The sequence below is a fragment of the Lactuca sativa genome, chromosome 3 (genome assembly GCF_002870075.4).
Source record: "Lactuca sativa cultivar Salinas chromosome 3, Lsat_Salinas_v11, whole genome shotgun sequence".
Taxonomy (NCBI): Eukaryota; Viridiplantae; Streptophyta; class Magnoliopsida; order Asterales; family Asteraceae; genus Lactuca; species Lactuca sativa.
The window spans coordinates 29,981,568-29,994,474 of NC_056625.2; the positions used below are offsets into that span (position 1 = coordinate 29,981,568).

General features: G+C 32.0%; 1 protein-coding gene across 2 annotated transcripts; it reads left to right on the top strand.

The window, feature by feature from the left end:
* The first annotated feature begins 363 nt into the window (after window positions 1-363).
* Window positions 364-2,692, top strand: LOC111915625 (uncharacterized). Of its 2 annotated transcripts, none has more exons than XM_023911275.3 (7): window positions 364-539; window positions 1,287-1,388; window positions 1,481-1,510; window positions 1,630-1,731; window positions 1,823-1,930; window positions 2,207-2,261; window positions 2,418-2,692. In XM_023911275.3, the coding sequence occupies exons 2-7, from the start codon at window positions 1,291-1,293 to the stop codon at window positions 2,460-2,462; spliced, it is 438 nt and encodes a 145-aa protein (XP_023767043.1). In that variant the 5' UTR covers window positions 364-539; window positions 1,287-1,290; the 3' UTR covers window positions 2,463-2,692. The 2 variants fall into 2 exon arrangements, with proteins under 2 accessions (XP_023767043.1, XP_023767035.1); XM_023911267.3 differs by having other exon boundaries at window positions 365-539; window positions 1,284-1,388.
* The last annotated feature ends 10,215 nt before the right edge of the window (window positions 2,693-12,907 follow it).

Sequence of the window (12,907 nt, forward strand, 5' to 3'; positions counted from 1 at the left end):
TTTAAAAAAAATTCCAAAGAAATAACAACTAAATTAATAATTTTTGTAAAAGTTTATATATAATAAGGTTGTTTTGCAGTTGAAAAGGAGAGGATATTGGCTTTAGTCCATATGTGATTTTATGGGGGAAATAAAGTTTTTATATAGCGAAAGAAAAAGCCATCTACGAACGTATAAGTGGCTAAAACACATTTATACTTTAACCACTTGTGTTCACAATAGCTTGCCAAAATTGCAATAAGCATAATTCATCTACGATTTTAATGGCTAAAAATGAATTTTGATTTTTCTTTTTGCCGGTAAATAATTAACATTTCTCTAAACTTGTAATTTTCTATGTTAATTACATGTGAATGAAAGAAACCTTACCGACCGCGTCCTTTCTTTTCCTCTCGCAGCCATCCAAGAAAACACAAAGTGTCCATCTCTTCTCTCCGTCATCGAACTCCTTGAGCGAACCCCAACTCCACTCACAGCCATTCCAGTGCTTTCCTCCGCCAGCGCCGCCACTCCAACGCCTTCCTCCGCCAGCGCCACCGGTAAGCTTTTCTTTTCAAGCTTTGAAATCGACTTCCATGGAACCATCTTAGAATGAACGTTTTCCATGGAACCATATCTGAATGAACCTTTTTTTTTTCTCCATCTCCGAAGTCGATTTCCATGGAACCATCTTGGAAATCGATTTCCAAACTGCCCCTGTAATATTTATGCTGATTTTTCGATGGGGTCTTTATACTGATTTCCAAACAGCCCGTGATGCTTTGATTTCAAAATCTTTTTTTGTTAATTTGATGTTGGGGATTAGTGGAAAGAATGTTTTACAGTACATTTACATGGATGATGGAGCCTTTTGATGATGAAGGTTTACCTTTTATTACATTACATCTACTGCAACCCCTAAAGTCGACCATGGTTTAGATATTTGTATGAAAAAGTCGATGGTAGTTTATCAGCTCTCGCTTCTTTCCCTTCAATTTTTGTTCTTTCTTTATCTAATTTCAAGTCCGTTGTAGTTTATCAGTACAAGAGCTATTTTTTCAACATGTTTGTACTTTACTTGCATATGAACCATTTGATGAAATGCTTAAATGAAATCCTCTTTTGATAAAACTCATAAAAGTAATAAAGGATCAGGCTCTAATGATCTCTCGTTAAAGTGATGTATGTGCACCTCTTATTGGCACATTTGAAGAGTTGAATATGTATTAATCTTTCGTTGTAATATGGATTATTCACACCTATAGATAAGTTGATTTTTTTTTGCCATATCTTAATTTGGTTAGAAGCTAAATGGATAAAGATAGACTCACGGAAGAAAAAATAAAAAGATTTGAGGAATTTGTTGATCGCCGCTTGAAACCTGACCTTGTTCGAGCCATTGGTGAAAGGTACAAAGTTTCTGATTTCAAGCCTTCTTAATAATACACACATTCAGGAGTTAGTATGATAAACCCTAATTTGATTTCTATTGATATTGCAGGGACAAAGTTTTTGAGCAACAAAAAGTCTTGTATCCTTCACTTTCTTGCTTCTAAAACAACTGAATTCACTTTCTCTAAAATCATTGCACAAGCACGTGATAATTTATCTAATTTGTGAGATTTCACTTGACACCATTTATTTGTATAGCTCAGATCTTAGAAGAAATCTGGAGAGTCTTGAAAAGAATAGTGTAACAAGTCTCAGGTCAATGGTCAATCTTGGGTCTGAAGTATACGCACAAGCTGATGTGTACGTATTCCATAACTTATTAAATCTGATTTTAGTTGATAGTTGATAGACATTACTTCAAGTTTATGCTAAAAACTGTTGATGTATGCAGACCTGATACACGCCACATATTTGTAGATGTTGGCCTTGGATTTCATGTAGAGCTCACTTGGTCTGAGGCTTTAAAGATCATCCCAGCTAGAGAAGAAAAGTTTGCTAGGTTTTATTTTTAAAAAAAAAAAAACAAAAAAAAAAGAAAATTCAATTTTGTGTTTTTATCTTCTCTAATGTATTGCGATTTTAGAGAAATTAAATATCCTCCTTTTTTTGTTCCTACATATCCTCCTAACCAATGAAATGGTGACATGTGTAATATTTAATGAGATTTAAGGATATTTTAGGATACTAATAGGACACATGTCATCATTTAAATGTGTAGGAGGATTGGTAGGATCAATAGGTAGGAGGATATTTAATTTCTTGCGATTTTATGTAGGCAAATTGAGGAATACACTCGTCTCATTGCACAAATCAAAGCTCAAATTAAGATGGTAAGTTTTTCTTGTGAACCCATTTAAGCTCCAAAAAAAGTTTACTGTTAAGCACAACCTAACCCTAAAACAAGGGTCACTATAATTACAATTATGCCATTCCAGTAGAAATATTTGAACCATTTTGTTGAATGATACTTGTTTTGGTTACTGTAGGTTTCACAAGGTATACGAGAGTTGCTACAACTGCCAGCTGAATGACTTCACAAAGTTAAGAAATTAATCTGTAATATATTATTAGTGTCAAAGAGAAGGCATAAAAAAAATTCCAAATTGTTTTAAATCAGAATTGCTTATTTTTTCTAGAGAGAATGAAAGTTAAAGGTTAGGGGTTACATAGCTTTTGTAAGAGTTGTTGAAACTTGAAAATGCGTGTGAAGTTGTGATTTTGTGATTGCCAAATTTGAATCTAATTTAAGATGTTATGAGGATGTTACGGGAGTGGTCCCTGTGGTTTCAAAATCAAGTACGGTTGGCCCCGTCTTTGCTAAATCTATTTTTTGGCGTGTGAAACTTTTTAATATGACAAATCTACCCTTGGATCAAAACTGAAAAAGAAGTTACACCAAATGGACCATCTATTGTTAATAAATGAAAAATCCATTTTGCTACATGTTAATTTCTTATGAGTTTTTACACTTGTATTTTATGATATTAAGTGTAAAAAACATGTATCACATGAGTTTATTTAAAAGAAAAATTAAATATGAAATTCTAAACATTTAAAAGTTTAAATTTATAAGAAAATTAGAAAATATTGAATTATTAAAATTAATGTGTATTTTTTTTTAAAATTTAAACAAATAATTTAGATAAATAAACAAAGGAAACCAATATGGTTTTAATTTATAGATTCTAAAATTAAAAAGAAAGTCAATTAATAAAATTGATATGTATTTATTATTACATTTATTATAATTATTACATTAAATATTATGTGGAATTTGATAAAATGAAAAAAATCACAAAATGTCATGTGAAAAAAATTTAATTGAAAATAACCACAAAATGACATGTGACTAAATCATTGAGAGTGTAACATGTGGTAAAACGATTTTCATTTATTAGAGTAGATTAGTTTATAATCCGTGGAAACCACGGTTACAAAATTAAATGTTTATAGTATAAACTCAAAATTATTAATTAATTATTTTAAATAAATTATTAATTAAGAGAACTTTTTTAGTTATATAAATTTTAATCATTGATTTAAATAAATATGTGAAATTATATCATTTTATAATTTGTATTAATTTTATTTTAAATTTTATTCTAATGTTATTAAATTATTGTAATTGGAATGGAAAATTTAAAATTTGAAATTTGAAATGGAGTTAACAAGTAACATGCATTAATTAAGAGACATCATAGTGTGACCCGTGACAAAAGGAGAATAAAATATGCATTAATTAGGAGGCCTAACACAATGACACATGTCAAAAAAAAATAAAACTATTATTTTATTAGAATAGGGAGATTTTTAAAATAAATAATATCCACATGTTAATTTCTGATTTTTTCAATTTTTAAAATTAAAAAATCACATAATAGTTATACTTATATATGTAAACTATTAAATGTAATAAATATGATAGTAAATTGCAATTAATAACTTTCTTACTTCTTATTTCGAAATTTTATTTTAAAAATACTTATTGTTTATATTTTGTTATTTAATATCTTTTTATTCAATCTATGTAATACACGGGTTTTACACCTAGTTTTGTGTAATATATCAATAACATTAGAAAAAAGAGTAATTGCAGAAACGGTCCTTGTGGTTTAGTCGGTTTCGCATGTTTACTCAAACCTTTGAAAAATTGATAGATTATGTCTTTGTGGTTTCTAAAACTTGTATTATTGGTCTGTGGTCCGTTAAATCCAACTGTTGGCCAGTTAACTTTTATAACTTGACTATTTTGCCCTTTTACATGTATTATTTCACATAAATAATTAAATTAGAATACAAACAAAACCCATTTCATTACCTCCATAACACTTGGCCTACCCTGCCCATCCATTACCTACCACTCCTTTGCCTCCCTCCAGTTTTAAGTTACCATCAAACTTCGATCAATCTTCTCTGGTAGAATGAAAAACTGATAGAAACTAGATATATCTGCTCAAATTTTTCTCATGGTCCATGTGACAGTATCGATTCATGAACGGGTAACCAAAGTGGTGACCTTTATAAAACTATCATGAATAAACAGTATCGATTCAAGAACGGGTAACCAAAGTGGTGACCTTTATAAAACTATCATGAATAAACACAAGAAACATGAGTAAATGAGTATCAAACTGACGGCATGTGTAAAACATTCATTCAGTAAGAAATTTTGCTTACTATAAGAAAAAAGACCTCGTGATGTATTGGTGTTAATATGAACTTCAAATTCATAGCCTAAAAATTGAAATATGAGAAAAGAAAGTTGAAAATTACATAAGAACATTGAAGTAATTTAACTCCGATTCTGACTATGCATAAACATCGTCCAATTATCAATCTCATCTCCTTGTTCATTTTACACCTGATAACATGCCCTAGCCAGCACGAAATTGCCGTGCCTAGCTCAGAAGGTTGGCGCGCTCGACGGACCAAGCCCGGTGGGCTTAACGCCCTCCAGCGCCCCTAAGAGCAGGGCACTCTAGCAAAAGAATAAGCGTCCACAAGAGATGTCCTCGTGAGAGGCTCACGCCCGCTAATGACGCCCTCAACTCCAAGACAAATGATACGGTCAGGCGACAAAGCAAGGGATCAGGGCATTATCGACAGGACCAATGGCAACGTTCTGACAGATAAAGGAGCACGACCATCCAATCAGCGCCCCAGATCTTGTCGGCCCAGGTGATTCTGTCTCGTACGGACGAGCATGATCGCTGAGTATAAAAAGGGAACGTTCACGACCAAGGAAGGTAAGTCGTCTTCACCAAGTAACACCTAAATACACTCACTCAACTCTACTGACTTGACCGTCAGAGCGTCTTTCCAGGAGCCTCCTCCCGGGAACGGCTGACAGCCTTCTTTCTCTGTGATCTTGCAGGAGCAGCTCAAGAACTGTTGCCAGAATTTAGCGAGCACCAGGACAAGGTCGCATCAACACCCATTACACTTTCATCCAAAACTTTTCCCTACTCACTTCATCTCTCCTCTAAAACTCTCAAAGTCTCTACCACTATCAAAATCCATATTACTTTGATATGAGAGATTTTGGAAATCGTCATTCGGATTTGATAGAACTAGAATCCATCGTGCATCCTTATCGATGGAATCAATTTATGCTTTGAGAAAGAATCTTGGAGTTTTTGTAAAAGAAACCCTATAAACTTGAGTCATCCATAATCAAACTAAAACAATTGATCTTGCAAAAGAACTTGCAAATTAGAGTCGTCCAGGTTCTCACAAACCATTCTCCATTGCACCCATCCTTTACAGATACAAAACAAACCCTTATTTGAGGCAAAATCCAAATCAGATGACAATTTTGGCTCATCAACAATGAGGATATGATATCCATAGATGGTTTAGGGTTGATTTTATTATTTGGTTCTTCTAGTGGGATGAAACATGACGGGGACAGAGGAGGATGGAAAATGATGTCGATGGTGTTAATGATGATGCTCACATGATAGCGATGAGGTCTAGGCGAAGTGATGAAATTGGTTTTATTTGTATTATAATTTAATTATTTATATGAAATAATACATGAATAAAAAAATCAGATAATGGAAAAAGAGTCAAGTTAGAGAAGTTAATTAGCCAATAGTGCAAGAAAACGCAGAGACATAATCTATCAACTTTTCAAAGGTTGGCCGAACATGTGAATCTGACTAAATCAAAATGACAATTTCTGTAATTTACTCTTAAAAATATGTTTTTTTATAAAAGAAATTTTCGAAAAACCCACTGCTTTTTTTGTATATCAGTATGGATGTCTATGAGAAAAGAATAAAAATTATAACGTTGTATTTAGTTTTTTTTTTTCGATAAAAGATTAGTTATAAAAATTAAAAAACCGAAAAACGAAAGCCAGTTTTTTGTTATTATTGTGCATGCTTACAAACCATAAGTTATAAAATTATATGAATAAGATTGTTTCCTTAGTTTTTTGGTTTAAAATGGGTCATTGTTGAATCTTTGCGCAAACACAAACAAATATATATATATATATATATATATATATATATATATATATATATATATATATATATATATATATATATATATATACACACCCGGTTAAGTTATTGAAAGAGTTTATAGATTTGCAAGAACTCTTAATCCGATTAACATTTTTCAAAACTAACACGACCATTGGACTCCTAGAGCTACTTATAAGCTAGATTTGTGCTCAAAAAACATTTGAAAATGCCAAAAAACACAAAATATTATAAATGTGCATGCATGCACATTTAGATGTGCATATATGCATATTTAAAAAAAAAGTTCGTCAAATTTTATTTGGAGTCCGGATCTGGCTTAGACGCAGCTCTAGAAGTCTAATGGTGGTGCTGGTTTCAAAAAATATTGACCAAATTAAGAGTTATCGTGTTATCACAAATATTTAAGTTCTTAAAAACTCTCTCTCTCTCTCTCTCTCTCTTTGTGTGTGTGTGTATATATATATATATATATATATATATATATATATATATATATATATATATATATATATATATATATATATATGAGAAAAGTGAATATACATTACAGACCCACCTAAGTTTAGGTACTAAACCTCATGAAACTACGTTGTTTTATTAGCTAAACATTGTGATTAGAGAATTCACATTTACCGCTTGAAGAGTAGATTCAGGACTGAAGTAACAACTTTGATAGGAAAATAAAAAATATTGATTATCTTCGACCTCCGTGATTGTGGAAAACAATAGTGTTTACTAGGGTGAAGTAATAAATGATAATTGAAAAAAAAAACATGGATGGTTAACCAATAATAGATGAAATAAATGTGATGGGATGGTATATTTAGCAAATGAAAATTGAACATGGTATATTTACTATGTTAAAATGACATATTAAAATGACATATTTTAGAGATTTCGTACCTAAGTTTAGTTCGGGCTCTAATATATATATATATATATATATATATATATATATATATATATATATATATATATATATATATATATATATATATATATATATATATATATAAAATCTTATAGCACTCAAAATAAAGAAGTCAAAGGTTCTCTTTCACTTTAGTTTATATATTTCTTTCCTCCAAAAAGCCCCTAAGGTGGCCTGTTTATGACTGTTTTCATTTCCGGGTCATGGCATGAATATTACATAAAATCCATTATTTACCCAGAATTATAATCGACTTTGCTTTATATTAGTAAATTACGATATATATAAAAAAACACAATGATATATATATATATATATATATATATATATATATATATATATATATATATATATATATATATATATATATATATATATATCGAAAAACTTGTATAACAATATTTACTATTTAAATAAAACCAAAATACCGATAGACAAGCTAAAATTGAGGTTGCATACATTTTTGTTTTCTAATATTAACTTAATTGGGATAAAAGAGGGAAAAATCAACTCTATAGTTCCATAAAAAATAAAATCAAATAAAAGTAATCGAAATAGATTAAGTCTACATCTTTTTACATACAATTAAGGAAATATAGGGGATATGTATGTAATATCATATTTTTAGCGCACCATTTTTTCTTAAAAAATGCAATTTGATTTTATTTGAAACGTAAATTATAATATAAAGATTTTTTAAACATAAAAATAACATAAAATTTTTCTGCATATGCATATATAATTGAGTTTGTTTTTCTGCATATTAAGTTATTGCTCGTCTAAAAATACAAAATTATCCGCTATATCCAAAAAAATTCGAATGTTATATACATGAAAAGGATGAAGAAGAATGTTAGTCGATCATTTTACGTTAACATAGAAAACATCCATTAAGAGAATAATTATGGATAGTTTTAACAAACTTGCCATTTTCTAGATGACAAAATGCATACAATAACAATCATTTTTTTACAAACCTTTAGTATGATCATTAATGTTTTTATATATGTGAACTTTTAGTATTTGAACTCTAATTATTGTGATGACTACTTGATATAGAAATACCATATAATACTCTCATTTAAAAATTTTCATTGCTATATTAGTTTATGGGTACTTTTTGTAAATCTTATGATTTATATTTTAAATACCCTGTTTACGGAAGGATTATAAGATGACTTTTCGCGTTCTGAAGCGAGAAGCCAAGAACCTTCTATTCTTTCTAGAAGTACGTTAGAAAGAGTGAATCTGCTTTTCTCGATGATAAAAGTGCTTAAAGATTAGAGGAATGATAATGATTCCAGCTAACTTTCTTGTGCTACTTGACCGAGTTGGCACGAACTTTTTTTGACGATTTATAATGTAAAAACCGTTGATCAAACCCGATTGTATCATTCATAATGTCAAAGAGCCGTTGATCAAGCCCCACTCATGATCCCAGAATGCAGATTCCATTTTCAAGATGTTAAAAACCGTTGTTCGGACCCCAATTATGATCCCATGTCAGTAAATCCTGTCTTAGTGTATAACCATGTTAACGTTAACAATAATTGCACATTAACTACTCGATGATTTGCCCATTAGAGATTTTTTTGTTTGCAATAACATGTTATTAATAGTTTAGAAAATTTATATCTAAAATGCATGATATCTGATGACCAATGGAGATGGTGGATAGTTATTGGTAATTTGTTTGGTCACCCATTAAAAGTATTGATAATCTGTTTTACCTTTTCGTTCTTTATTGGTTGTGATCATTTCATTTCCAACTAGTTTGTGACAAAGACTTTAGTTGAGTTGAGACAACACTTGAGATGGTGGATGATTAGTTTGAATTTTAGCACCAAATATTGCTTAGTGGGAAAGTGAGTGGATTATTAAAACTATTTCTACTATTTGTTACTAGATCGCATGCTTTTAAACACTTAAAAAATGAGGAAATTTTGACTTGTTTGGGCGTGCATAATTTATAAAGAACATATATATAGTCATAAGCCCTTATATATAATATAGCTCTGGCCTTTATTTCTATTATTCTCTTTGAAATTATTTGTCATTTTGATCTCTCCACCATTCTTTAATTTTAAATTGGTTGATATATGAGAGTCAGGTATTATGCTGAGGCCAACCTACTGGTTCAAACAGAACCTAGCCAAAGAGGATTAATATTCCTTAAAATATGCTCATTCACTGAATGAAAGTTGGATATGTTATATGTGTTTAGCTCCTTTAGACATTGTAATAGCTAGGTCACAGAGAACCAGGAAGTCTAAAGTTGCCAAAAATATTCTTGGACATGAAATCGTGATCACCCATTTAGAGGTTAAGAAACATAAGATCTAATTTGATACTAAACAATATAATGCATGCATGTTCCTGTGATTGGACAAAGTACACTTTAGGGCAGCCTGTATATATTCTCTAGCTCAACCTTTAAATGGTTATATGTAATAGGCCTAAATCAAGAAAAAGATTTACTGATTTACTATAAGTTTGATACGTAAGTGTCATGTTTTTATGATATGGTGTTAGTTTCATTTCACAAGGTGGGTTGTTCAATATGGAGTTTGATCTAAAGTAAAAATATAGGAAGGAAAATAGGGATATATGTTAAGATTAAGGTTTTTGACAAACACAAACACGAACACGATAATACCTATGCGAAAACAATAAGAACACAAAAATTTAACGTGGTTCACTTGATCATAGTCATCAAGCTACGTCTACAGACGAATTTAAAAGAGATTTTATTGATGATCGATAATACATATTTTCTGGCATTAGGGTTTGATAAAGCCAAATTTTGAGATGGCTAATCTCTTTTCTACTAATAAAATTAAGAACACAAACCAAAACAATTTTTTTAATTAATCCGATGCGATTAACAAGCTATTTATAATGAAGGAATTAAACTACGTAATCTAGGAATTGGAAACGTGAACATGTTACTAGAAGGAAATGGATAACATTAAGGTCCTAAGAAAAGGGAAACATGATCTAACACTATATGCATGCAAAGGAAACATGAGAAAAAGTCTTCTATTGGAAAACGAGGTTGTATCAATACCCTGCCCCTAAAAAATGGCCCTATCCTCAAGGCTAATGTCATTTTCTTGCAAGTAGGACCATGGTGGATTGTTGTCTGATTGAAGGCGGAACTTGGGCGGGTTGCAATGGTGGCCAGTTCGATGCTTGGTGGGATAGTTGTAACATAGGCCTACAACTCTTCGTTGTTGCGTTTCGATGAGACTTAGTTTCTTAATCGGAAGTGGTGGGGAGGTGGAAAGAGAGGCAACCAACAAAGGTAGAGTTAGTGATGGTGGTTCTGATCTACGGACAACATGAAAAAGGTTTGGCGAGACCATAAGTGACATGAAGTGTTTGCGAGTTATGGATGGCAATATACGATTGAATGTATGAATGTAAAATGGAGACAAACCAGTTACACAAGGTTACTAAAGAGATACCTATGACCCAATTACTAACTCTTTCAAGCTCGGTCTGGTAGGCGGAGATGGTGGTGGACTGTCGAAGCTTAAACAAGGTGGCTTGGTTATTTTCATATGTAGATAGGCCAAAACGTGGTTTAAGTGCGCAGGTGAACTTTGGCCAAGTGCCAAGAAGGTCGTTAACGACAAGGTATTTGTACCAGCTTAAAGCATCATGTCATACTCGAGTCCTGGTAAAATTCTCTTCTAGTCCTTCAATTTGTGATTTTGGCAGTTTTGGCCCTTACGCAGGGCGTACCTGGATGGTACGTTGGGTGTAAGGGGTTAAATGGAAGCGATGCCGTTTTGAGGAGTATCATGGGCGTACTCCGAGTACGCAGGGCGTACTCCATCTAGACTCAAACCCTAATTTTTAGAGTTTAGACCCTATATATTGCACCTTAAGTCCCATTTCCTCATCCCATTTCCAACCTTCATCACTTGAAACGTTGCCCTTGCAAACCCTAGCCCCCATTATTGCATTTTGAGACCTTTGAGTGTATTTTTGTGTGTTCCAAAGGAAGAAGAAGGTAGTGGTGAAGCTTGGAAGCTAGAAGCAAGCTTGGATCTAGAAGTTTTGCATCATCATGCATCTCCAGAAGGTATAAAGTTCCCACCTTGATGATTAAGTTGTTAGATCTAGCTTGCATGGTGATATTATGAGCTTTTGCCCCTAAATTATGACTTTCTTGTGCATGGCATGCTATAGAACATTTGGGTTGTCCTTTTGAATGTTTTTCCATGTCTCGAATCATAAAAGTATGATCTTGGCCCCTGAGATTCTTTCATGCAAGCCATTAAGATCTCTAGTGGTTAAGAAGAGTTAGGGTTTTGTTGTTGGGTTGGTTCTAGGCATGTAAAACCATAAAGTTGGAAACTTTATGGTTTGGGATATGTTTTAAGACTAGATTTGAGACTTGGACGAAATGACTTAAGGGATTAAGTCCTTAAAAATTGGATTTTTAAGCCATCACGTACGCTGGGGGTTACACCCCCAAACCAGAACGACGAAAACGTTCGGGGGTGGATGACGTCATGTACAATATCTTAACAGTTGAATAATAGTAAAGAAAACAAACATAACCATCATATATATAATTGAAAAAGGTTACATCACTGTAAGTGTTACATGTTTCAAAAGTCAATTACAATATGATGTCAAAATGATTTGTTTGACACCTTAACGTCCCATCCTCAAAAGCCGGTCGTTACTTGTTTTACTGATTCCCTGAGAATACAAGTTGTTTTGAAAAGAGTGTCAACAATTAAGTTGGTGAGTTCATAAGTATATTTGTATGAGAAATCTGTCATTTGTTCCTTGAAAATGTAAGCGTGTTCTTCCAGAAAATCCTATATTTTCTGTTGTAAATGAATTGTGATCTTAATACCCTAAGACCAAAACGTGTAAACGTTGTTGTACTTTGCAATAGTATGATGTAGTTTTAATCCACATAAAACCATAAAATGAATGTTTCCAGAAATGTAAGTTTCTCTGTATTGGAAAATAGTATACTGTAATTGTATATGTATGAAATTCCATGAATGTATGTGCCTGGATCCACCAACTGTACTATAAAATAATGTATTGTAGTTCTATATTTAATAAAACTATATAAAGTTGTTTACGTATTCTTATACTAATCGTATTGTTCAATACCCAATTGTGAGTTATTAATTTATTATAACCATACTTGATGACCTAAGATGGCCTGAACACAGCGTTTTTCAGACGTCAGAATCGGTACGACATTTGTCTGTCTTTTTACCGTTGAACTACTATTGATAAGATCTTCGATTCTCGTTTAGGTTGTGTAGGCTAAAAATCGCTCGATCTATAATTTGTATTTCGGGCTGCACATTGCTATGCCAAATATTAGAAAATTCATAACTTCCTCATACGAAGTCAAATTTGGACGTTCTTTTTATGCACGCTCTCGATTTAACGTATACTACAACTTTCATTTAGATCGATAAGGCTAAAAAGCATTGTATCGTAAATTCAATTTTTACGTCACACAACGTCGTGCCGGTTCTGTTGCGAAACTTCGACAGACCATAACTTC